This window comes from Hemiscyllium ocellatum, chromosome 12 (genome assembly GCF_020745735.1).
Source record: "Hemiscyllium ocellatum isolate sHemOce1 chromosome 12, sHemOce1.pat.X.cur, whole genome shotgun sequence".
Lineage (NCBI taxonomy): Eukaryota > Metazoa > Chordata > Chondrichthyes > Orectolobiformes > Hemiscylliidae > Hemiscyllium > Hemiscyllium ocellatum.
Genome location: NC_083412.1, coordinates 22,383,747 through 22,409,028, shown reverse-complemented (window position 1 = coordinate 22,409,028; position 25,282 = coordinate 22,383,747). Strand labels below are relative to the sequence as shown.

Here is a 25,282-nt window from a genome sequence, read left to right as displayed (position 1 = left end):
TCTCCCTATAACTCAAACCCTCCAGTCACAACAACATCCTCATAAATCTTTTCTTCACCTTCTCATGTTTAACAACATGCTTCCTACTGAAGGGTGACTAGAATTTTATGCAGTGTTCTAGAAGTGATCTCACCAACGTCCTGTATAGGTGCAACATGACATCCTTAACTCTTACACTCAATGTTCTGACCCATGAAGGCAAATACTTTCTTCACAATGCTGTGCTACCTGCGACTCCCAATTTCAAGTAACTACGTACATTCATCCCTCGGTCTCTTTGTTTGGCAACACTCTCCAAGGCCCTACCATTAATTGTAAAATTCTGGCCTGGTTTTCCTTACCAAAATGCAACACCTCACATTTATCTAAATTAAATTCCATCTGCCAATCCTCAGTTCATTAGCCCATCTGATGTCTTGTTGTACTCTGAGATAATTTTCTTCATTGTCCACTACACCACCTATTTTGGTGTCATCTGCAAACTTACTAATCATACATTCTATAATCACATCCAAATTATTTGTATAAATGACAAAAAGTAAAACCAGCACCAATTCTTGAGGCACACCGCTGGTCACAGGCCTCCAGTCTGAAAAGCAACCCTCTACCAGCATCCTCTGTCTCCTATCTTCAAGCCATGTCTGGCCCCATCCAGCTGTGAATGATAGTGGACAAATATTCCCATGCTCAAATGATAGAAGAGCTTAACACATCAGTGCAAAAGATAAGGCTGAAGAATTTGCAGCAATCTTAAGCCAAAAGTGCGAAGTGGATGATTCATCTCAACCTCCTCAAGTGGTCCACAGCATTACAGACATCAGTCATCATGCACATCGACTCATTCCACGTGGTATCAAGAACATTTGGAGACACTGGATACTGCAAAGTCTATGGGGCCTGACAACATTCCACCAATAGTACTGAAGACTCATGCTCCAGAACTTGCCGTTCCCCTAACCAAGTTCTTCCAGTACAGTTACAACACTGGCATCTGCCCACCAATGTCAAAAATTGCCCAGTATGGAATCCAATACAGCCAATTCCGCCCCATCAGCTTACTCTGATCGTCTGTAAAGTGATGGAAGGGGTCATCAACAGTGCTATCAAGCAGCACATGCTCAGTAATAACCTGCTCAGTTCTACCGACTTTGGGTTCCATCAGGACCACTCAGATCCTAATCTCATCAGAGCCTTGGTTCAAACATAGATAAAAAGTTGAAATCCAGAAGTGAGATGAGAGTGACTGCCCTTGATATCAAGGCTGCATTCGACGGAGTGGCATCAAGGAGCCCTAGCAAAACAGGAATCAATGGGTATTGGGGGCAAACTCTCTGCTGGTGGAGTCATTCCTGGCACATGGTCATGGTTGTTGGAGGTCAGTCATCTCAGCTCCAAGACATCGCCAGAGGAGGAGTTCCTCAGGGCAGTGTCCTAGGCCCAACAATATTCAGCTACTTTATCAATGACCTTCCTTCCACTATAAGGTTGGAAGTGGGGATGTTCGCTGATGATTGCACAATGTTCAGCACTATTCATGACTCATCAGATACAGAATCAGTCCATGTTCAAATTCAACAAAATCTGGACAATATCCAGACTTGGTTTGACAAGTGGCAAGTAACATTCACACCACACAAATGCTAGTCTATGACCATCACCAATTAGAGATAATCTAACCACCTCTTGACATTCAATAATGTTACTATCACTGAATTCCCACTATCAACATCCTGGGGGTTATCAGTGACCAGAAACAACTGGGCTCATTACATAAACACAGTGGCTCCAACAGCAGGTCAGAGGCTAAGAATACTCCAGAGAGTAAAACATCTCCTGATCCCACCACTCACAATCCTGACTTGACAATATATCACTGTTCCTTCACTGTCACTGGGTCAAAATCCTGAAATTGCTTCCCTTACAGCATTTTGTGTCAACCCACAGAAGGTGGACTGCAGCAGTGCAAGAAGGCAGCTCACCACCACCTTCTCAAAAGACAGGAAACAAATGATGGCCAGCCAGGGATAGTGATATCCCACAAATGAATATTAAAAAATACCCACTTTCAACATCGTGAGGGTTACCATTGGCCGAAACAATTGGGTCAACCGTGTGAATACAGTGACTACAAGAGGAGGGCAGAGGCTAGAAATTCTATGGTAAGCCTCCTGAACAACCAAAGCCTGCCCACCAACAACAATGTACAAGTTAGGAGTGTGATGGAATACTTTCCAGTTGCCTGGATGAGTGCATCTTCAATGACATTCAAGAAGTTCAAAACGACACATGACAAGGTAGCCCTCTTTATACTCATTCACCACCTCAAAAATAAATTCCCTCCACCATTGCCATACATGTGTACTACTTACAAGATGCACGGCAATATCTCACCAAGCTTTCTTTAACCACACCTCCCAAGTCTGTATCATCTGGAAGGACAAGGGCAGTAAATGCATGGGAACACTAATATCTGTAAGTTTCTCTTCGAGCCGTACAGCATCCTGATTTAAAACTGTATCATTGATTCTTTACTGTCACTGGTTCTAAGGTAAAAAACAGAGGTAGGTGGTGGAGGATTGTTTTCCAGACTGAAGGGCTGTGGGGTACCACAAGGATCGGTGCTGAGCCCTCTATTTTTTGTCATTTACATAAATGATTTGGATACAAGCATAAAAGGTACAAAGTTAGTAAGTTTGCAGATGACACCAAAATTGGAGGTGTAGTGGACAGCGAAGAGGATTACCTCAGATTATAGCAGGATCTGGACCAGATGGGCCAATGGGCTGAGAAGTGGCAGATGGAGTTTAACTCAGATAAATGCGAGTGGCTGCATTTTGGGAAAGCAAATCTTAGCAGGAGTTATACACTTAATGGTAAGGTCCTAGAGAGTGTTGCTGAACAAAGAGACCTTGGAGTGCAGGTTCATAGCTCCTAGAAAGTGGAGTTGCAGATAGATGGGACAGTGAAGAAGGCGTTTGGTATGTTTTCCTTTATTGGTCAGAGTATTGAGTACAGGAGTTGGGAAGTCATGTTGCGGCTGTATAGGACATTGTTGGAATATTGCGTGCAATTCTGGTCTCCTTCCCATCGGAAAGATGTTGTGAAACTTGAAAGGGTTCAGAAAAGATTTACAACAATGTTGCCAGGATTGGAGGATCTGAGGTACAGTGAGAGGCTGAACAGACTGGGGCTGTTTTCCATGGTGCATCGGAGGCTGAGGGGTGACTTTATAGAGGTTTATAAAATTATGAGGGGCATGGATAGGATAAATAGGCAAAGCTTTTTCCCTGGGGTCAGGGAGTCCAGAACGAGAGGGCATAGGTTTAGGGTGAGAGGGGAAAGATATAAAAGAGACCTAAGGGGCAACTTTTTCAAGCAGAGGATGGTACGTGTATCGAATGAGCTGCCAGAGGATGTGGTAGAGGCTGGTACATTTGAGGCATTTGGATGGGTATATGAATAGGAAGGGTTTGGAGGGATATGGGCCGGGTGCTGGAAGGTGGGACTAGATTGGGTTGAGATATCTGGTCGGCATGGATGGGATGGACCAGAGCATCTGTTTCCATGCTGTACATCTCTATGACTCTATGGTTCAAAATACCAGAATTCCTTTTCTAACATCACACATTGTTTGTGTCCTTACACCTCAAGGACTTCAGCAGATCATCTCATTATCAAAGGAAATGAGGAATGGGCAACAAATGCTGCCTTTGCAAGCAATGCTCGAATACAATGAACAAATAATAGAAGTTTATCTAAAGCATATGTGCCTGTTCAAGTTGCTGTAAAAGAACCAGAAGGCTAATCAAAATCAGAAAACTTGCCTTCCAGTAACCTGACCAGCATTTATTCCTCAACAATGATTGCAACTGATTAACTAGAAGCATTTGTTCATTGTTGCTCCCACCTTCTTATCCCACAAGTTAGTTAATTGAGAAAACAAAGTAAGGCACTCATGTTTACACCAGTGTTGTTAATCTTTTCAATTGTCCTTTACCTGCTCCAGAAGCCTTCTTCGTTGAGCCTGCAGAAGGGCTGTCTTTGTTTTAGGTCTTTTATTCAGTGACTTTTCAGAAGTGTGAAAACCTGACCTTCCACGTTCAGGCATCTTTGTGCTATTCAAAGAGTTGTGAAACAAAATGCAATATAAGAGAATTCAAAATCACAATACTGTTACCAAAGTATGACCAGACATCTGTGCATCTTCTAAAAGTTAAACTTTGGGTACAAAAGAGTCTGAAAAATATGTTAACATGCTCAGTGATCCTCACCTTTAACTGCAGGTAGGCTATCAAAGACGTAATAAAGGATAAAGAAGTTCTTAACATTTTTGCTTCCAACTATTGACTAGGAATCTAGATTGTACACTTTCATCCTGTTCTCACATTCATGCAGCTTCATTCCTTCTCTCATTTGTTGATATCTTCCTTTCTCACATCTCCTTTCCTCATGTCTTCCATCCCCGTAAAACAGATATTTCTCATCCCTCTTTTACATTGTAGATCTGTTGCTTTTATTTTTTACCCCCACCTCCCCATTCTATTTTATCTCCAATTCTTTCCTTTGATACCACATTTTCTCTCTCTCATTCCTCATCACTCTCAAGTATTGAGTTTATGAAAGCAGTTCATTCCCCTGTTTTATTTTGAAGAATGAAGACTTTTGTTTATATAGTAGCCATTGATTCTGACACTGCCTCAGTTTCTCAGTTCATACTGACACTCTCCTTTCTCCTTCACAAAGCACATGACCTCCTCAAAGAAGCATTCTGTGTCTTTGTCACTTTTTCCCCCTATCAGTTTTCCCCAGGAAATGGATTTGGAAATGGTGGTGGTTAATAAAGGTGTGTTGCCCTTCGAACTCCATTTTGATTTAGTACCCTTTCCATTTCCATACCTCTCCCTCACTTTTAATGGTCCACATTAACCTTAATGGTTTTTGTACATAAAAATTAATCAATTCAAAAAACACAAGTGGTGTATTGATATTGGTGAAAAGCAAAACAGCAGTGATTTGGTGATGGAGAAATCATTAAATTGTGTGAAAGAGCACTTTTGGAATATAAGAGAGAGAAAAAATGAAAGTGGTGTGGTTTCTACCAGCACCCTTGAAGCCTTTAGAGGTGGGAACCCCAGGGGCTGAAGTGCATTTTCTCCCTTTCCAGGTCCATTTTGATTGGTTCCCTCTCTTTATTTCCACATGCTGCATATTCATTTTCTGTTGTGTTATTGCCATTAATTGGCAGTGTTTATTACTTGATTTTGTAAGTACTGAAATGGGTGATTGGATAATAGGTTATTTAAAAAAAAGAGTTCGGAGGGCACTCTTGTGGTGCACTGGTTGTGTTCCTACTCAGGACCAAGAGGCCCAGGATTAAGTCCCACCTGCTGCAGAGATGTGTAATAACACTTCTTATCAAGTTGATTAGAACATTTGGTTATTTTTTTAAAAAATTATTGAAGAACTCAATTCTTAGTGCCTGATAGTAGTGTGGGCCACTAGGACAGAAAATTCAGGTTCAAGTGTCATGTGTCCGGGACATGTATCTTAGCATGTTTCAACAGACTGGCTTCAATAAAAAAGAGCTGAGTTCATCTCTGGTGGGATATTTGTTACTTGTTATTCAGGTGATGTGTTAATGGGGTTATAACATTTATAAAAAGCTGAAGGAACCCTGTTATGCAGTGGGAGTATCCCTACTTATGAGTCAAAGTCCCTGCTCTAGAGGTATATAATACCACCTCTAGATTGGATACCTTTTTTAAAAATTAGATTCCCTACAGTGTGGAAACAGGCCCTTCGGCCCAACAAGTCCACCCCGACCCTCCGAAGAGTAACCCACCCATTTCCCTCTGATTAATGCACCTAACACTATGGGCGATTTAGATAATAGATAAACAATATGCAATAGGTACAGGAGCCTTCGAGCCTGCACCCCCATTCAATATGATCATGGCTGATCATCCTTAATCAGTACCCTGCTCCTGCCTTAACCCTTAATTCCACTATCCTTGAGAGCTCTATCCAATTCTTTCTTAATGAATCCAGGGACTGGGCCTCCACTGCCCTCTGGGGCAGAGCATTCCACACACCCACCACTCTCTGGGTGAAGAAGTTTCTCCTCATCTCTGTCCTAAATGGTCTACCCCGTATTTTTAAGCTGTGTCCTCTGGTTCGGCACTCACCCATCAGCGGAAACATGTTTCCTGCCTCCAGAGTGTCCAATCCTTTAGTAATCTTATATGTCTCAATCAGATCCCCTCTCAAACTTCTAAAGTCTTCTAAACTCAAGGGTATACAAAGCCCAGTTGCTCCAGTCTTTCAACGTAAGGTAGTCCTGCCATTCCAGGAATTGACCTCGTGTACCTACGCTGCACTCCCTCAATAGCCAGAATGTCTTTCCTCAAATCTGGAAACCAGAATTGCACACAATAATCCAGATGTGGTGTCACCAGGGCCCTGTACAGGTGCAGAAGAACCTCTTTGCTTCTATACTCAATCCCTTTTGTTATCAAGGGCAGCATGTTATTAGCCTTCTTCACTACCTGCTATACCTGCATGCTTACTTTCATTGACTGGTGTACAAGAACACCCAGATCTCGCTGTACTGCCCCTTTACCTAAATTGATTCCACTTAGGTAGTAATCTGCCTTCCTGTTCTTGCCACCAAAGTGGATAACCATACATTTATCCACATTAAACTGCATCTGCCATGCATCTGACCACTCACCTAACCTGTCCAGGTCACCCTGTAATCTCCTAACATATTCCTCACATTTCACCCTGCCACCCAGGTTAGTATCATCAGCAAATTTGCTAATGTTATTACTAATACCATCTAATATATCATTAATATAGAATTGTAAAAAGCTGTGGTCCCAGCACTGATCCCTGCGGTACCCCACTGGTCACTGCCTGCCATTCCAAAATGGAGCCGTTTATCACTACTCTTTGATTCCTGTCAGCCAACCAACTTTCAATCCAAGTTAGTACTTTGACCCCAATACCATGTGCCCTAATTTTGCTCACTAACCTCCTATATGGGACTTTATCAAAAGCTTTCTGGAAGTCCAGGTATACTACATCTACTGGATCTCCCTCATCCATCTTCAGAGTTACATCCTCAAAAAACTCCAGAAGATTAGTCAAGAATGATTTCCCCTTCATAAATCCATGCTGACTCTGACCTATCCTGTTAATGCTATCCAGATGAGTCATAATTTCATCCTTTATAATAGACTCCAGCATCTTTCCCACCACTGAGGTCAGACTAACTGGTCTATAATTTCCTGCTTTCTCTCTCCCACCTTTCTTAAAAAGTGTACAACATTAGCCACCCTCCAGTCCGCAGGAACTGATCCCGAATCTATCAAATTCTGGAAAATAATCACCACGCATCCACGATTTCTTGAGCCACCTCCTTCAGTACCCTGGGATGCAGACCATCAGGCCCTGGGGACTTATCAACCTTTAGACCTAACAGTCTCTTCAACACCAATTCCTGGCAAATATAAATTCCCTTCAGTTCTGGTCCTTCAGCCACTGTTACCTCAGGGAGATTGCTTGTGTCTTCCCCAGTGAACACAGATCTGAAATACCAATTCAATTCTTCTGCCATTTCTGTGTTCTGCGTAATATATTCCCTTGTTTCTGTCTTCAAGGGCCCAATTTTAGTCTTAACCTTTTTTTTTTGCCTTTCATATACCTAAAAAAGCTTTTACTATCCTCCTTTATATTTTTGGCCAGTTTACTTTCATACCTCAGTTTTTCTCTCCGTATTTCCTTCTTAGTAATCTTCTGTTGTTCTTTAAAAGCTTCCCAGTCCTCCGTTTTCCCATTTATCTGTGCTATGTTATACTTTTTCTCCTTTAACTTTATATGTTTCTTAACTTCTCTCGTCAGCCACGGCCAACCATGCCTCCTCCGAGGATCTTTCTTCCTTTTTAGAATGAAATGATCCTGCATCTTCTGCATCATATACAGAAATATCTGCCATCGTTCCTCCACTGTCATCCCTGCTAAGGTATTGCACCATTGAACTTTGGCCAGCTCCTCCCTCATAGCTCCATAGTTCCCTTTATTCAACTGAAATATTGTCACTTCCGATTGTACCTCTCCCTTTCAAATTGCAGATTGAAGCTTATTGTATTATGGTCACTACTTCCCAATGGCTCCTTCACTTCGAGGTCCCTGATCAATTCTGGTTCATTGCATGGCCAATTCACCTAACCTGCACATCTTTGGGACTGTGGGAGGAAACCGAAGCACCCAGAGGAATCCCACGCAGACACAGGGAGAATGTGCAAACTCCACACAGACAGACAGTCATCCGAGGCTAGAATCGAACCTGGGACCCTGGTGCTGAGGGGCAGCTAACCACTGAGCCACCGTGCCATTGTGGTGGATTCTTTATTTTAAGAAAAAAAGCCAATTTCTTGCACATCAGAGTGCTGACCTTTGGACAGAGAAAGGATCCAGAAGGAAAAATGGAAAATGACACTTGTTCTATAGTTAGATTTTTAATAAAATCTTCATAAATCTCAAAATCTTTTGCTGCCTCGTCCAACAAATGGATACTAGAACATGAAATATCCCCTTCCCATCCATGTTCCCACTTTACCATCCCCTCCATTTCTCTTCCATTGTTCCATGTCTCGCAGTTACACTTCCGTCTATTTCCCATCTAACTGGTATCCTTAATACCAGTAGCTCTGGTTCACATATTACGTACCTCAATTAGATCTCCGCTCATTCTTCTAAACTCTAACGACTGGCCTTAACATGTCAGTGTCTTTTCATAAGACATGCCTTTCCTCTCTGGAATTAGTTGAGTGAACATTCTCTGAACTGCCTCCAATGCAATTACATCATTTCTCAAGCCAGGGGACCAAAACAGTATGCAGTACTCCACATGCAGTCTCATCAATGCCTTGTACAATTGCAAGAACACTTGCCTATGTTTATATTCATTCCTTTAATAAAAATTGCCAAAATTCTATTTGCGGTCCTTATTACCTGCTGTACCTTTGTACTAGCTTTCTATAATTTATGTACGAAAACACTCAGGCTCCTATGCACGAAAGAATTTTGAAGTTTCTTTTCATTTATATAATAAGTTGTCTTTTCATTCCTCCAACCAAAATGGTGACCTCACAATTATCCACAATAAACTCCATTGACCAAACATTGGCTCGTACACTTAACCTACCCATACCCATTTGTAAATTTCTTAGTTTTCATCGCAATTTACTTTCCCACCTATTTTAGTGCCATCTGAAATTTTGGCTACATTACATTCTATCCCTGTACCCAAGTTATTAATCTGATTGAATTAGATAGGGCCCAAATAACAAACACTGCCACACCCTCTTCCTTACAGCTTTCCAAACAGAAAAAGACTCTCTATTTTCTGTTGGTTAGCCAATTCTCCATCTAGGCTAATATATTACCTTTAATCCTGTGTGCTTTTACCTTGTGTGTTAACCTTTTGTGCAGCATCTTATCAAATGCCTTTTGGTCCAGAAATACTGTATCTACGGGACCCACTTATTCATTTTGCTTGTTACATCTTTCAAGAAGTCCAGCAATTAGTCAAACACAATTTACCCTTCTTAAAATGTGCTCAGACAGATACATTTTGCCCCGTCACTTTCAATCATTTACTAACCTGCATCGCAATTCAACTTACCTATTTTGTTTTGTATAATATCTTAAGTATTTTAAGAAGAATCTAAGGAATTGAAATTTCAATTCATGTAATTTCAACAGCTTTTCTGATGCCTGACCTGAAACTTACCCTTTTTGAGTTAAGGATGAAGCTCTACACAAACGAGGTGCTTCTTCGACTTTCACATCAGTCTTTACCTCTTCCATTGTATCCATTAGTTCACCATCTGATTCAAAATGTGATCCTTTTCTCTCTACCTTGCTGGAAGGCTTTACTATGTCGCTACGTCCTGCATCAACATCATAATTAATCATTTCACCACTTCTCTGGTTCTCCACTGCATTTACAATATTTAGTACTCTCCCTGAAACAAAACATATTAAAATCATCACTTTAACTTGTTCTAGCAAGATTTATATGCATAAATTGTATTTATGAATGGAAGATCATGAAAATCAAAAAAAATTTAACAATTGAAAGAAATTCCAGACCTAGTAATGTGCTACAATAATCTTTCTGCACAAACTAGATGACATGCTTCTTACATTAAAACACGACTGCACCTCAAAGTATTTGGCGGAAATACTTTTCTACATCCCAAGATTATGAACAATACAGTTTTTTTTAAATGGCGTTATGAAGTTGTGGGTGTACTTTAAGAGAGTTAAAAGCAGCAGGACTACCGGTCACAGCACCAAGCGTTCTCAATAAGGTAACAAAGTAAAACTTGGTTGAACAGCTCTATTAGCTCCGTTCCTGGAGACAAAAACAAATTCAAATTAGGCCAATCAGTTTAAATTATACCCTGAAAAATACCAAATTCCAATCAAGTCTGAATTGAGTATATTGACAATCTGAAAAGCCAATGACACAATCCTATGCTCTGAGGTATAAGACCATGGCAAAAATGAACAATTGGGAGGAGAACTGCCAAGCCCCAACATGTAAACAATTTGCCTGAAAAACAGCTCCCTTAAAAGGTATCTTTTCAATCAGTAACCTGTGAAGCAGAAATCCCTAAGAAAAAGGAAAGAAGATGCTGGAAGATCCAAGTAAAAGAACCAAAAGTTGCCTGGTTTTTGAGATAAGAAGTTTTGTTTTGTAAATCTTAATTGAGAGTTTTATCGGACTAGTATTATAGAAGGGAAGGTAAAAGATAGGTCAGAGTAAGGACTAGTACATAGCTGCCAGTTAGTTATTCTCTATTATACTTTAAGAAACAAAGTTGTTAATTTTTATTTTAAATAGTTCTTGGCCACTTGAACTTTCACAGCTTACTGCACAGGATAATTTCTTTTTGTATTGCTGGTTTTACATTAAGCAGGAGGGCTTACACCATGTCATAACAATGGGCTATGACTAAGCTTTAATTGTGTGTTTATTTTATTATAAGAAGATAAAGTTGCCAAATATTCAACTGAGCTTTTTATTTAAATGACTGATGTTATTACACACTTCTGAATCTGGGTGTCTAGGTCCAGGGCAGGGATTCTACCACTGCACCACAAGAAAGCCCCTTTCCAACCAAACTAACCAGCTTGGATTGCAGTTGGATCACCTTAAGTAAACTTACAATTAAGCATTTAATCACTGACTGATTGAATCTTTCTAAATAAAACCCAAATTAAAAACCTCCAAAGTGTCAATGATGTTAAGGAGCATATATCTTGCTCAATAACTACTTTCACATTAGAGAGGCTTCTTGAATGCTTTTTTTGGGCATCAAGAGTCAATACCATATTTTTTATTAAAAACCAACACAAAATGCTGAAGAAAATCAGCAGGCCTGGCAGCATCAGTGAAGGGAAAAAGTCCACTTCACTAACTGTTGTTAGAACTTGTAGAATGAAGTCACACTTAGACAGTAGAAGTTGTGGATTTGAAGGCTCTATCGCAGGAGTTTTAGTTATTTTCAATAAGATCGTAAAAGGAAACTTTGGGACAATAAACAGGATAATTGCAAGAGCTTTGGTGAGTTGCTGCATCTTGTGGATGGTTTACATAGCTGCTACTGCACATTGGGAGATGAAGGGATGGATGTGGTGTCAATCAAACATGTTGCGTAGTCCAGAATAGTATTCAGCTTCTTGAACATTATTCAAGAAGCACTCATTCAGGCAAGCAAAGAATATTACAGCAGTCATACGATTGTGCTTTAGAAAGGTTTTGGGGTGTCAGAAGGTGAAGTTACTTCTTGCCAGCCTCTGATCCACAGTATTTATATGGTGGACCCAGATAAGTTTCTGGCCAATGGTAATCCCAAGGTTGTTGACGGGAGATTGCGTGTACTGTCTCTGGGAGTACTCAACCAACTTAGATTAGACTAGATTACTTACAGTGTGGAAACAGGCCCTTCGGCCCAACAAGTCCACACCGACCTGCCGAAGCGACAACCCACCCATACCCCTACATATACCCCTTACCTAACACTACGGGCAATTTAGCATGGCCAATTTACCTGACCCGCACATCTTTGGACTGTGGGAGGAAACCGGAGCACCCGGAGGAAACCCACACAGACACAGGGAGAACGTGCAAACTCCACACAGTCAGTCGCCTGAGTCGGGAATTGAACCCAGGTCCCTGGCGCTGAGAGGCAGCAGTGCTAACCACTGTGCCACCGTGCCGCCGCCTAATGTTGCCTTTACATCAATGGCAGTCATTCTTACTTTAACTCCAGCTATTTTGCCCTAGTTTGGACCAAAGCTGTAATCAAGTCAGGAGTGCCCTAAGCAAAACTCAACCTGAATGCCAGTGGTCAGTTTACTGGTGAGACCATGCTATTTGATAGCACTGTCAAGGGCCCCTTCAATCATTTTGCTGATGGTCAAGTGTACACTGAGGTAATTGACAAGGATGGATTTGTGCTGCTGTTTGAGCATAGGGTAAACCTGTTTAAATTTCAGTATTGTGGAGTGGATGGCATTGCCATAGCTTCAAAGAAACAGACTGTTTGAAGATGCAGCTCGTTCTGTGATGCTGGAACCCCAGGTGAAAAGGAATCATTGATTTGGCAGTTCTGGCTAAAGCTAGTTGTAAATGCTTCAGCTTTGCCTTTTGCAAGGAATTGCTATGCTTTTCAATTATTGTGGATGGGGATATTTGTGGACCATCTCCTCTTTTTGGTTACTTAATTGTCCATTGACATTCACAACTAGATGTGGGATCACTTAGTTCTGTCTATTGGATTCAGTTATTTCCCCTAGCTTATTGTTACTAAACTCAGTATCTGTCTGATCAGGGCAAGCAAAATTGGGTCTCGTGCAACAGTTGATGGGTCTTTCTGAACAATGGTCTGAACTGTGATTTTAGGAATAAGATCAGGATTTGGCTTTGTTACCCACTCCCCTGCCAAGAGTTTGACCAGGGCATTAATTACCAAGAAACCCTTACCCAATGAGTGCAGCAATCTGGCTGAGTTGGACAGCCAGAGTCACGTGCTTATCCTGAGTAAGTAACTGAGGAGGCACTGGAAGTAAATGAGGTGGGAGGATGAGACAGACAGAGGTTTGGAACTGTGTAGAGTTGTAAATCCCTCTTTAAGGCAACCTGTGGCTGCATCTGTTCCAAAGCCTATAGTCCTGCTTGGAGGGTTGGGCCCTCAGCTTGTTACTGGGAAATGGTCTCCAGACAGTTAAACTGCTTCCCATCATGAAATATCACTGCCTCTGCAGGAGCATAATTGGTTTAGAGTGGACAACATTCCTTGGGGTCCTAACCTGCTTCTCCTAAAATGACCATTGGGAACAGAGTCAAAAAAAAACTAGGACTTCAGTCAATGCTTGTACTTTTAGGCTCCAAATACCTGCATTCCAGACCATTGATGGAGCCCAAATGTTTTATCCAGAGAACATAAATTTAAAAAATCTAATTTAAAATATTTAATTTGGTGCAAATTGCAAATAAAAACAAAACAATTAGTGGGGGCAAACAATACAAAATTGGACTTTTTAGATTAGATTACTTAGTGTGGAAACAGGCCCTTCAGTCCAACAAGTCCACACTAACCCGCCAAAGCGCACCCACCCAGACCCACTCCCCTACATTTACCCCTGCACTTCACACTATGGGCAATTTAGCAAGGCCAATTCACCAAACCTGCACATTTTTTGGATGTGGGAGGAAACTGGAGCACCCGGAGGAAACCCACGCAGACAGGGGGAGAATGTGCAAACTCCACACAATCAGTCGCCAGAGGTGGGAATTGAACCCACTACTGCCTCTCTTGCACTGTGAGGCAGTAGTGCTAACCACTGTGCCTCCCACTTAAAAGAGAGATGGAGATAAAGATGAGAGACAATAGAAAAGTGAAGGAAATACTCCAATTTCTTAAATCTTGAATAATTATTAAAATCTGAGACTCCACCAAGTTAAAAAATAATTTTCAGTGGCTACAAGTTGTTGTTTGGCAGTAAACAAGTCTCAATTTTCCTGGTATGCTTAGTGATCAAACGCTGCTACTTCAGGCCTTTCATGTGTTTGAATGCCAAATTTGAGTGAGCTACAGCAGAAACGGAATAAATCTTACAATAGCTTCCTGAAATCCTTCTTTCACTCCAGATATGAGACATTGCTCACTGATTTACTAAAAGTGAGCACTAACAGCTTCACTATTACCATACTATAAAATCTAGGCTATTAACTAGGTAGATACTTTAATGCAGAACTTAAAGGAATGTATACTTTTGCAGATGCCAACTTCCAGGTAAACTGTTAAACCAAGGTTCTCTGCACTCTAAAGTGAACTTCAAAATCCTATTTCAAGCAGATGTCGGGGAGTTCTCAGCTAACATAATTAAAACAGAGTGGAGTCATTCATCTCAGACTTTAGTTGCTAAAGTCCTGACTATAAATATGGTTCCATCTCATGGTCTATGGAGCACTTTGAGTCCTAAGTCCTTAAAGAATATTATGGTCTGTTCTTCTGTAATGTGGTCGTTATGTTCTCATACAACTTTGCATTATAGAAAATTGTGCAATGGAAATAATGGGCTTGTGGAAAAAACAGGGTTAGGGCTACAAGTACCAGTAAAAACTGTACCAAAAATAGTAGTTAGCGTAACACAAATGATAGCACAGTCTAAGTAAATATTAAAATTATATATTTTGATGAAATAAGACTTTGCCCTGAAAATTTAACACTTTACCTTGAAAAACTGGAAGGTAACTTGAAGGGGTTTTTGAGATTGCTGAGTTACATCACTGTATTGAGACAGAGGTTGAGGGTCATCATCAGCATCAACCATCACTTTCAGGTGCAGTTCTGGGTGCAGGATTATGACAAAAAAAATTTAGTTGAGAAGTGGATGGTTGTGTTTCATTGTCCTCAGACTGTTTCTTGGGGAGTTGGCTTGAAAAAAAGGCAAAGCATCCAGTTTTTGCGACTTTGTCATCTTTTGCCTTTCACGGAGAAGCTGTTCATAGCGTGCCAGATAAGACATTATGTCACGAACTGCAATCCTCCTGTGGTCTGCATTGTACTCATTGTCTTCTTAGAGCTTCAACTGCTGCTCAGCTTCCGTCAGGATAGAAGACAAAAGAGAAGTGGAAAGCTCTCATTGTGCTGCATCCTGGACTTCATTGTCTTTATCTTGAACTTCAATTTCCCCCCACAGCAACAAGTTGTTGTTGGTCAACCATGGAGAAGTCTTCACAATGGGACTTAAGCAGCTCCGTGACATCCTCAGACTCCACTTCTGCAAATCCAAATAGCTTTGCAAGAGCGACACAATGTTCTTTCATTGCTGGAAACTCCTCTGACGGTTCAATGCCTTTTAAATCATAAAGAAAATCTGGAAGAAGCTTCCGCCAAACTGCATGCAACTAGTCCTTACTGACATCACCCCAGGACTCCACAAGGATGTGAACAGCGTTCTTAACGCTCTTCCAAAACTGAAGAACGCTGTCCTCATTATCCCCCTGAATGTGTGCCTTAAATAATCAGCTTTAAAAGCGGTTATTGCACTCTGGTGCATGGATGGAATGAGAGGTTGTGTTCAGAGGTAGAAATAGCACTTTGATGTTTTCAACCTCTCACTAGTGGTGGGAGGGTGGCTTGGTGCGTTGTTCAGAATAAGGAGAATCTTGAGCTCTGAATTTTTTCTCCTGCAATAATTTCTAAAGATATCCACAAAAGCATCAACAATAAAGGTCAGAAAAACTTTGCCCCATCATTTAACCTCTTTTGTTTGACCTGAAGTAAACACCTAGAGTGGTCTTAAGGTAATCTTTCAAGGTTTGTGGATTGGCAGAGTGGTACACCAACACAGGCTTAAGCTAAAAATCTTCACTAGCATCGGTACCCAACAACAGTCATACGATCCTTTGCGACCTTAAAACCTGAGGCGAGTCCTTCATTTTCAGAAATGTAGGTTCTGAATGGCATTCGCTTCCAGTATAAACTTGTCTCATCCAAATTGAAGATTTAATCGAAGGCGTAGCCTTCTTCCTCAATCATTTTTTTCACCACGGGAGGAAATGACAGCACCCTTTCATCACCTGCACTGGCAACTTTGTCATGTAACTTTACATTACGAAAAGCATGGTGGCTCTTAAATCCAGCAACCCTGCCACCATTTGCACAGAAGGCAGGCACGTCTGCAGGATGTTCAGCTTTTCTTTCTGGAGGTCCTCATAAATTGATAGGCTTTCTGAATTATGGTGAGAAAGGTGGTCCCAGATCACTTTTTCGATTGATCTTATATCCACACACTTAGAAACCGCTCCATCTCAAGTTCCTCTATATGTGATCTCATAGACTTGCTAACACTCAGACTTGCTCCAGCAAAGTAACTTGCTTTAATCCTTTCCACATTGTCTCTAATGGTGTGGAGCACAGACTCCTTTATTCCTGTTGCACGAACAATATCACATGCTTTTTCATTATGCTGAAAACGCTTTATATCATCTACCGTCTGTTCAAGTTTATAGCCTTTGTACAGTAACCACCCACAATGTTTGCACCTGGATGCTTCCATTCGACATTCAAGCAACTTTGTTCTTCCATACGCACGGAAAGCACAGTGAGATTTGCAAAAAACAAGACTGAAGATTACGGAGTACAGCACTGTACCTTTCAGGAAGCACGCTACCACAAAGCCCATGAGCCAAGTGACCATGCTATGTCAATGCGAGTCCAGTCCTCAGCACACCTCAACATTTAGTGCTGGGGATGGAATTGCATAATAGCCAACAGAGTTGGCTTTTTAAAAAAAATGCTTCCCAATTCACCAATCATGTTACAGCCAAATTGAGTTGACGAAACTTGCATTATAGGAGAACGACCTGTATGTGAACTAAGTTAATGCTTTTTCTCTCAAATTCATCATGAGCGCAGAATATATACAACGCAAATACTTGAAATAATTTCAGCAATTTACAACTCACCTTTTGTAATGCATAAGAGTTATGCACAAAATTGTGACAAAAATAAATTCCAATTTATTTTTACACATTATTTTAATTAAACCTTCAACCTTTTCATAGCATTTACATATCTTCCAGAATAACCACAGCATATTGTTGGGGATAATCTGCTATCGGGGTACCTACATTGGGGCTAGGGAGGGGAGCACCATTATTAAAGCAGACACTGTCAGATACCAGCTAAAACACAGCCATGTAAAGTAAACCCAGCCACTGCAGGACTGTCTGCCTGGGGCCACATTCCTGGGGGATTAGAACATGTCCGTCAGTTTCAGATCATCCTGTTACACTCTCATTGTTAATAAAGGAAACCGGTAACTATCGGATAGTGTAAATCGCACCGATACTACACTTGATTGATAAAGTACTTGCTAATGCCTCCGCTGACGTCAAACTCATTCGGGTCCTATGTTAAATGATAATATCTGTATATTCAACTATGGAGAACTATTGTGAACGCCCAGACAGCCAGACGCATGGCAATGAGGAAACCCTTCCAAACAATAAACTTTTAATTTACAAGATCGGAAACTGCCGAACCCAGGATGTCTACCCATTGTTCAGCACAGCAGGAGTTGGACAGGTATCTCGGGGCAGCCAATAGAGACACTAATCCATTCACAGACAGGTGAACCGACCAATGAAAGAGCCGAACGAGGGGAACCTGACCGGGAACTCGAGGAAGCGCGAAGTATAACTGCACCAGATCCGAAGGGAAAGACAGAACGCCTTCTCCAACGAATTGCATGCTTTTGAATTCGTTGTATAGTTTGCCAGTCTTGATTCTGTAATAAACGGTGTTTTTTGCTCCAAACTCTAGCCGGTCTGATCTCTCCTTCCAACGAACACGTGGAGACGAGACCATACGGTTTCCGTCCCAACAATATATAACAATGATTAATAATAGCATTAGCATTATTTGGGCAAACACTCTTAAATATTAAACTTAGAGACAAGTTTCACAATTCGAGATTACAACATCACTACATAACAAGAGAGATATCTCAAATGGTTTGGAATAAAGGAATTTGTAAAACGTTGCAACTATAGAGCGTCTAAAAATGACTAATTCTAGAAGTAACTGAAAAAAAATCACTGTCATCTGCCTGGTGTTAAGGCATATTCTGAAAAGATTCATCATATTCAGATGAGTCAGAATTTGCTCTCGGCTTACCTGCGTAACAACACACAAAGGTTCCTTTGTCAATATCATCTCTGCAACGAACTCCCCAGCCTTTCCTTTTAGTTTTAAACAACTGCAGTCGGGTTTTAAGGCCATGCTGTACAACTCTGTTCACACACAATCTTTCATTGCATTTGCACCATTTGTTACATTCATATAATCTGGAAGATAAATAATGGATTTTACTACTTAATGTATTTCATTTTATAATTTAGTAGGCAGCACGGTGGCACAGTGGTTAGCACTGCTGCCTCACAGCGCCAGAGACCCGGGTTCAATTTCCGCCTCAGGCGACTGACTGTGTGGAGTTTGCACATTCTCCCAGTGGGTTTCCTCCGGGTGCTCCGGTTTCCTTCCACAGTCACAAAGATGTGCAGGTTAGGTGAATTGGCCATGCTAAATTGTCCATGGTGTTAGGTAAAGGGGTAAGTGTAGGGGTATGGGTGGGTTGTGCTTCGGTGGGTCGGTGTGGACTTGTTGGGCTGAAGGGCCTGTTTCCACACTGTAGGTAATCTAATCTAATCACTTGCGGTTAGGTAATATTTAACATCAGGCAATACAATCATTACAAAAAAACAACAGAGTACTAGGAATCAGTATTTACAGATGTAAGTTAGCTCACTAAGCTGGAATGTTTGTTTTCAGACGCTTCGTCATCATGACTAGGTAACATCAGTGACAGTCTCCAGTGAAGCACTGGTGGTATGTCCTGCTTCTCTATTTATAGGTCTTGACTTCTCAAGGTGGGTGATGTCATTTCCGGTTCTTTTTATTTTCAAGGAAAGATGGATGGGTCTAAATCAGCGTTTATTGATGGAGTTCTGGTTAGAATGCCAGGCCTCCAGGAATTCTCATGTGTATCTTTGTTTCACTTGTCCTAGGATGTGTGTGTGTCTTGTCCCAGACAGTGCTTTCACTGAGAAAAATGTCATCTCTGCACAAATTAAGTATAGACTGTTCAACCAATCCGCTCCGGGAATACCCATACTGTCTATCAGAAAAAAGTCAAAAATTTAGATTAGATTAGACTTACAGTGTGGAAACAGGCCCTTTGGCCCAACAAGTCCACACCGACCCGCCGAAGCGCAACCCACCCATACCCCTACATTTACCCCTTACCTAACACTACGGGCAATTTAGCTTGGCCAATTCACCTGACCCGCACATCTTTGGACTGTGGGAGGAAACCAGAGCACCTGGAGGAAACCCACGCAGACACGGGGAGAACGTGCAAACTCCACACAGTCAGTCACCTGAGTCGGGAATTGAACCCGGGTCTACAGGCGCTGTGAGGCAGCAGTGCTAACCACTGTGCCACCGTGCCGCCCACAGTTGAGGGTCTAATCTCTGAGCAGTATAAATATGAAAAGAGCAAAGTGAGAACCTCTTCACCATTATGCTGAAATTTTATTCTAAATGTGCTTACAGGTAAGAAGATGCTATAAGAATTTTGCACTAGTCCTTCTATATACCAAGGAATTGCACAAAACGATCCAAAGTAAATCTGGCTTGAATGCTGGAGGACATGTATTAGAAGATTAAATAGCTTTGGTAGACAGATTACAAAAAAAAAATATCGTTCCTGATTAACTCACCCAGAAGGCGCACATTGTAGAAGTCGTTTATATTCATACCCAGATGCCTCTTTAATTCTTTTGTTGACATTTGCTGTCAGTTGTTGGCAGGCACACCTAGATCTTGCAAACACACCATGTTTTAATATCTGCAGACAAAACTTAAATACCTATTTCATAAATGACAGATGAAATCTTTCTGTTTTTCATTTCTCTAGTTCAATAATTTCCATAAGTGATCCAATACAGGTAAATTTCAATGACAGATTGCTATAGAAACACGCAACATAATTACAGACACAACTACAAAGGTGTTGTGATGGGAAGAAATGAGGCCTAAGTCAGAAAAATAGTGGTTAATAATGTTGGAAGCAATTACAATTCTAAAATGAAATCTTTTCTTTCATCATTAGTTGGTAACTGACAACTATATCCTGGGAGGCAATGGCAGGATGAAGGACAGTACATTAGATTGTGGCCTCCATGAAACTGGGGAGTTCAGACTAAAAGATGCTACACTTGAGACTGGAGGATTTGAGTCATAATGATAAGCTGGGACTTTTATTCACTGGACTGTCGGAGATTGAGGGGTGACCTCATAGAGGCTTACAAAATCATGAGGGGCGCAGATAAGGTGAATAGCAAAGGGTCACTTCCCTTGTGGGAAAGGTGGGGGAGTTCAAAATTTGGGAGCATATTTTTAAGGTGAGTGGAGAAATACTTAAAAGGGACCTGAGGGGCAACTTCTTCACAGAGGGTGGTTCGTGTGTGGAATGAACTATTGCAGAAAGTGGTAGATGCAAGTATAGTTATAACATTTAAAAGACATCTGGATAAGTACATGAAGAGGTATGGTTTAGAGGGATATGGGATAAACACAGGGAAGTGGGACTCGTTTAGTTTGGGGCAACTTGGTCAGCATAGACGAGCTGAACTGAAGGGTTTATTGCTGTACGACTCTAAAACCACTGTAGCCTGTTCCACTATTCAATGAGATCATGGCTCGTTTGTGGATCAACTCAACATAATTGTCTTTACCACATATCCCCTATCATTTTTGGCTCACAAATTAAAAATAATTTTAACAGATTTTTATGAAATATGCAAAACGTATATCACACTTCTACCACCCTTAATGTGAATAAATGTTTCCTAAGTTGACTCCTTAAAGACCTTTTAACTATGCTGTCCAGTCCTCATTCCTGGAAAAAAAAGCAAACAGTCTCCATGTACCTTATAAAGAAACACCGAAAATAAAGTCATTAGGTAGGTCATTGGGGCTATTGAGCCTGCTCTGTCATTCAACACAATCATGACTGATCCTCCACTTCAACTCCATACACCTGTTCTCTCTCCACACCCCTGGACACTTTCAGCCTTTAGCAACCATTTTACCTCTTTCTTAGATTCACCCCCACAGCCTTCTGTGGTAGAGAATCCCCCAAATTCACCACCTTGAGTAAAGAACTTTATTATCTCAATGCAAAATGGTCAACTGCATATCCGTGACTCCTTGTGCCAGATTCACTGGACAGGGGATACATCATCCTTGCTCCTGTCTAATTAACTTTGTTAAAATGTCATGTTTCAATTAGATCCTCTCTCATTCTTCTTGACCTACAGTGAATTCACGCTCAATTGATCCAATCTTTCCTTATTTGACAAATCCTCCAAGAATCTGTTGATGCCCACTCACTCAACTTGTCTAAATCAGCCTGAACCTTCCACAGTATTCTCAATCCCGCATAGTTTTGTGTCATCAGCAAACTTGCAAATATTAGATCAGATTCCCGAAATTCAAACTGCTGACATATAATGTGAATAGCTGGGGCACAAGCAGTGTGCCCTGTGATACCTCACTTGTAAATGAATTTCACCCCAAAAATGACCTATTCATTCATACACTTATTTCCCATCTACTTACCAATTCTCAAACCTTGACACTGTACTGCCACAATCCAACAGGCTTTGATTTTGCACACAAACCACTTACGTGGAACTTTACCAAAAGCTTCCTGAAAATCCAAATACACCGTGTTCTCCCTCATCTATTCTACTAGTTACATCCTCAAAAGATTCTAGTAAGTTTGCCAAATATGATTTTCCTTTCATAAAGAAATGTTGATTTTGTGCAAGTTGTATGACCCCTGTATTTGGAGAGCTTTGATCAAAAGATTTCTTCAAAGTCCCAAACAATGCAACCCTACTTCGAGTAATTTCTCCTCTACTTAACTTTGGAGTCCAAGTATCATTCTGGTAACTTTACAGCCATACTCTCTCCAAGACTAAAATGTCCTTCCACTGGTCAGAACTGCCCATACAATAGCTCACACTAATTCAGATGTGATTTAAAACAGGACTTTGTATTGTTGATTTATAACTTTCACCAGCTTATATTCTGTTCTCCAGCATTATATAATCCTTTCTGAACACTTGATGTGTCTGCTCATTACATCTATGTACTTGGATCGCCACCCCTCCACCCCAGTCTCTTTGCAGCTCCAAATTTTCACCAATTTAAACAAAGTACCCTATTCTATACTTTAAAGTCCTAAATGAAGAGCTTCACATCTACCCACAGTGAAATCCAACTGTTAGCTATACCTATTCATTTACATTATCAATAGCTCTTCTTAACTTTAGACTTCAATCTACACTTGATTACAATGCCACCTATGTCTGTACAGCATGTACTCTCTGCTCAGGCAGCGGAGAGTGCGCTGGCTGGGCCATGTCCACTGCATGGGGGAAGGCCGCATCCCAAAGAATATCCTCTATGGAGAGTTTGCATCCAGGAAGAGACCCACTGGGCATCCCCAGCTGCACTTCATGGTTGTCTGCATGAGAGACATAAAAGCTCTTGATATCGTTACAGAGTGCTCGCAGCTGACTGCACAAGATGGAGAAGCACCCTAAACCAACAGCTCAATACAGGGGAAAGGAAGCTGACAAGCGCTGCAGCAGACAAATGGGCACGAAAGAAGGAATGCAGCAGTTCTAGCAGATCAATGACCACATACAGATGCGACCTCTGCGACCAGGACTGACACTCCAGCATTAATCTCTTCAGTCACAAACGATGTTGCTTCAGGATAGCAGAACGCCAGAACAACGAGCTGCAAGCCATGACCGAAAGGGGCCTCACTCACTATCTTTGTCTCATCATCAGATTTGGTTATATGGCTTTCTATGTCATTATAATACATTGAGTAAACAAATGAACCTCCAACAAAGATCTTCATGAGATAATAGTCACTTTCTGCCAATTACAGTCATTCCCTGCTTTTTGCTGCTTATTATAACCAAATGAATAATTTGCCCTAAGTTCAGTGTCCTTCAAACTGAGCTAACAGTCTCTTTGAGAGAATTTATCCAACAGGTTTTGAACGGTTCATCACTTTTAACATTCAGCAGATTTGAAGATATTCGTCAGAGGTAGTCTTGATATCCATCCATTCAGGTCAGGTTACCCAAACCAAAATTTCTCACCCAAACATAAGCTTGTGGCTTAAAGTCCCACTCCAGAAACTTGAATATATGGTCTCAGCAGATAACGCAGCCAACTGCTGAGGACGTGGATCATAGGAAGAGCAGTTTCCTGGATGAGACTTAAAATGTATGGGGGTAAATGCAAGGTTATTTTTAAGCACTACTTGAAGAGCAAGGGAGTTCTCAGAGCATCGTGGCCAATATTTATGTCTCAACCAACATCACTTATCTATTATGTGAATATTTATCGCATTCCTGCTGTCTGCAAACCGGAAGACTACATTAACTTTTGTTTTCAGATAACTTCAGGATCAATTTTTTTTAAATGTTTGAAGTACTAAGCAGGTCAGGGAACATTTCTCAGGAGACCAGAATTAACATTCAAGGATGATGATTTTTCACTATGTGATTTGGTTCTCTTTCCACAGGTATTGTTTGACCAGTTCGGTATTTCTAGCATTTTAAAATTAGACCTTCTGCAGCATTTTGCTTTTGGAGAAACAAAGGTCTTCTGCTACCATACCTTATTTTTTAATTGTCATTCTTTGTACAGCATGATGAGGTTCAATTGCAATCTCAATTGTCAAAACAGTTGAAATGTTATTTACCCATCAAGAGCATAACACAAAAAAAATACTAACTTGTCGCTGCAGCCATCTGTACAGTTGCATTTCTGTTGAAACATCTCTGCTGAATTGCTAATAAGATATCCACGAGGCAACCGTGCTTTTCTATATTTAAAATACTGTGGTTTGGAGACATCGATTGCATTATACAGAGGGATTGGCACAGGTTCTATACCACGGCTTATGTCGGCTTCATACATAACTGGGTTCTTGCAAGTAATTGTCCGTGAAAGCTGGACATAAGTGTTGAAAGAGAAAAAGTCCAATTGCAGAAAGTCACATTGGGTTTCAAGAATGTAATTACGCACCTCCTTGAAATTCCTCAAACTTCTTCCACAAGGAGCTTTGTAAGTGACATGAGGAGGATCCATGACCTCAGTATCCCAATGCAACTTCCCATGTCGTCTTTGAAACTGACAAAGTATGGGAATTCTCAATGGATTTTCCCCTTTGAAATGATCAGGAGTTGGAGGTGTGACTCTTGCAATACACAACCCACTGCATTGGTGCTGTTGAAAGGTCAACTGATTGGGAGGGTTAGGCTGGATGAGTCTATCCTTAGAGGTTGGGGAGGAAGCCACACTTTTAATCACAGATGTCTGTCTGGAGAGAAACATAGGATAAATATGTTCATAAAATTCAATAATTTCTTAAACACAAATCTCAGAATTGTTTTGCCTCTTCATTAACTTGTAGCTTTACAAGCTAAAATATTTATTTCTTGTCAACTTTAGAAAAGTAGACTATCTATAATGGTCCTGTACACAAGTCACCATTTTTCCATCTTTTAAAATCACATTTAACATGCATTTGACTTATGACATGCCTCTTTTTTCATCCATAATGTGCTGTACTTGCATTAGTAGTCACCATCAATTTTTCACTTATAAATGTAGGGTTTACTCACAATACTTTATAATTTTATAACAAGGGAATCAAGCAAGAGAGATGGTCCGTGTTATGAAGATGCTTGGAGTTCAAAACATGTCAGAAAAGATTTACAAGGATGTTGCCAGGGTTGGAGGATGTGAGCTACAGGGAGAGGCTGAACAGGCTGGGGCTGTTTTCCCTGGAGCATCAGAGGCTGAGGGGTGACCTTATAGAGGTTTACAAAATTATGAGGGGCATGGATAGGGTAAATAGACAAAATCTTTTCCCTGGGATCTGGGAGTCCAGAACAAGAGGACATAGGTTTAGGGTGAGAGGGGAAAGATATAAAAGAGATCTAAGGGGCAACTTTTTCATGCAGAGGGTGGTACGTGTATGGAATGAGTTGCCAGAGGAAGTGGTGGAGGCTGGTACAATCGCAACATTTAAG

General features: G+C 41.0%; 1 protein-coding gene across 9 annotated transcripts in view; it reads right to left on the bottom strand.

Annotated features, from left to right (window-relative positions):
- setdb2 (SET domain bifurcated histone lysine methyltransferase 2) overlaps positions 1-25,282 on the bottom strand; it is a 92,823-nt gene that overhangs the window by 22,292 nt on the left and 45,249 nt on the right. For all 9 annotated transcript variants that reach the window (XM_060833387.1, XM_060833383.1, XM_060833382.1 and 6 more), the window contains 5 exons: positions 23,980-24,567; positions 19,871-19,972; positions 18,267-18,436; positions 9,797-10,031; positions 3,998-4,115 (listed from right to left, as the gene is read on the bottom strand). In XM_060833387.1, the coding sequence (XP_060689370.1) occupies positions 3,998-4,115; positions 9,797-10,031; positions 18,267-18,436; positions 19,871-19,972; positions 23,980-24,567 (1,213 nt within the window). The remainder of the gene's footprint in view (positions 1-3,997; positions 4,116-9,796; positions 10,032-18,266; positions 18,437-19,870; positions 19,973-23,979; positions 24,568-25,282) is intronic.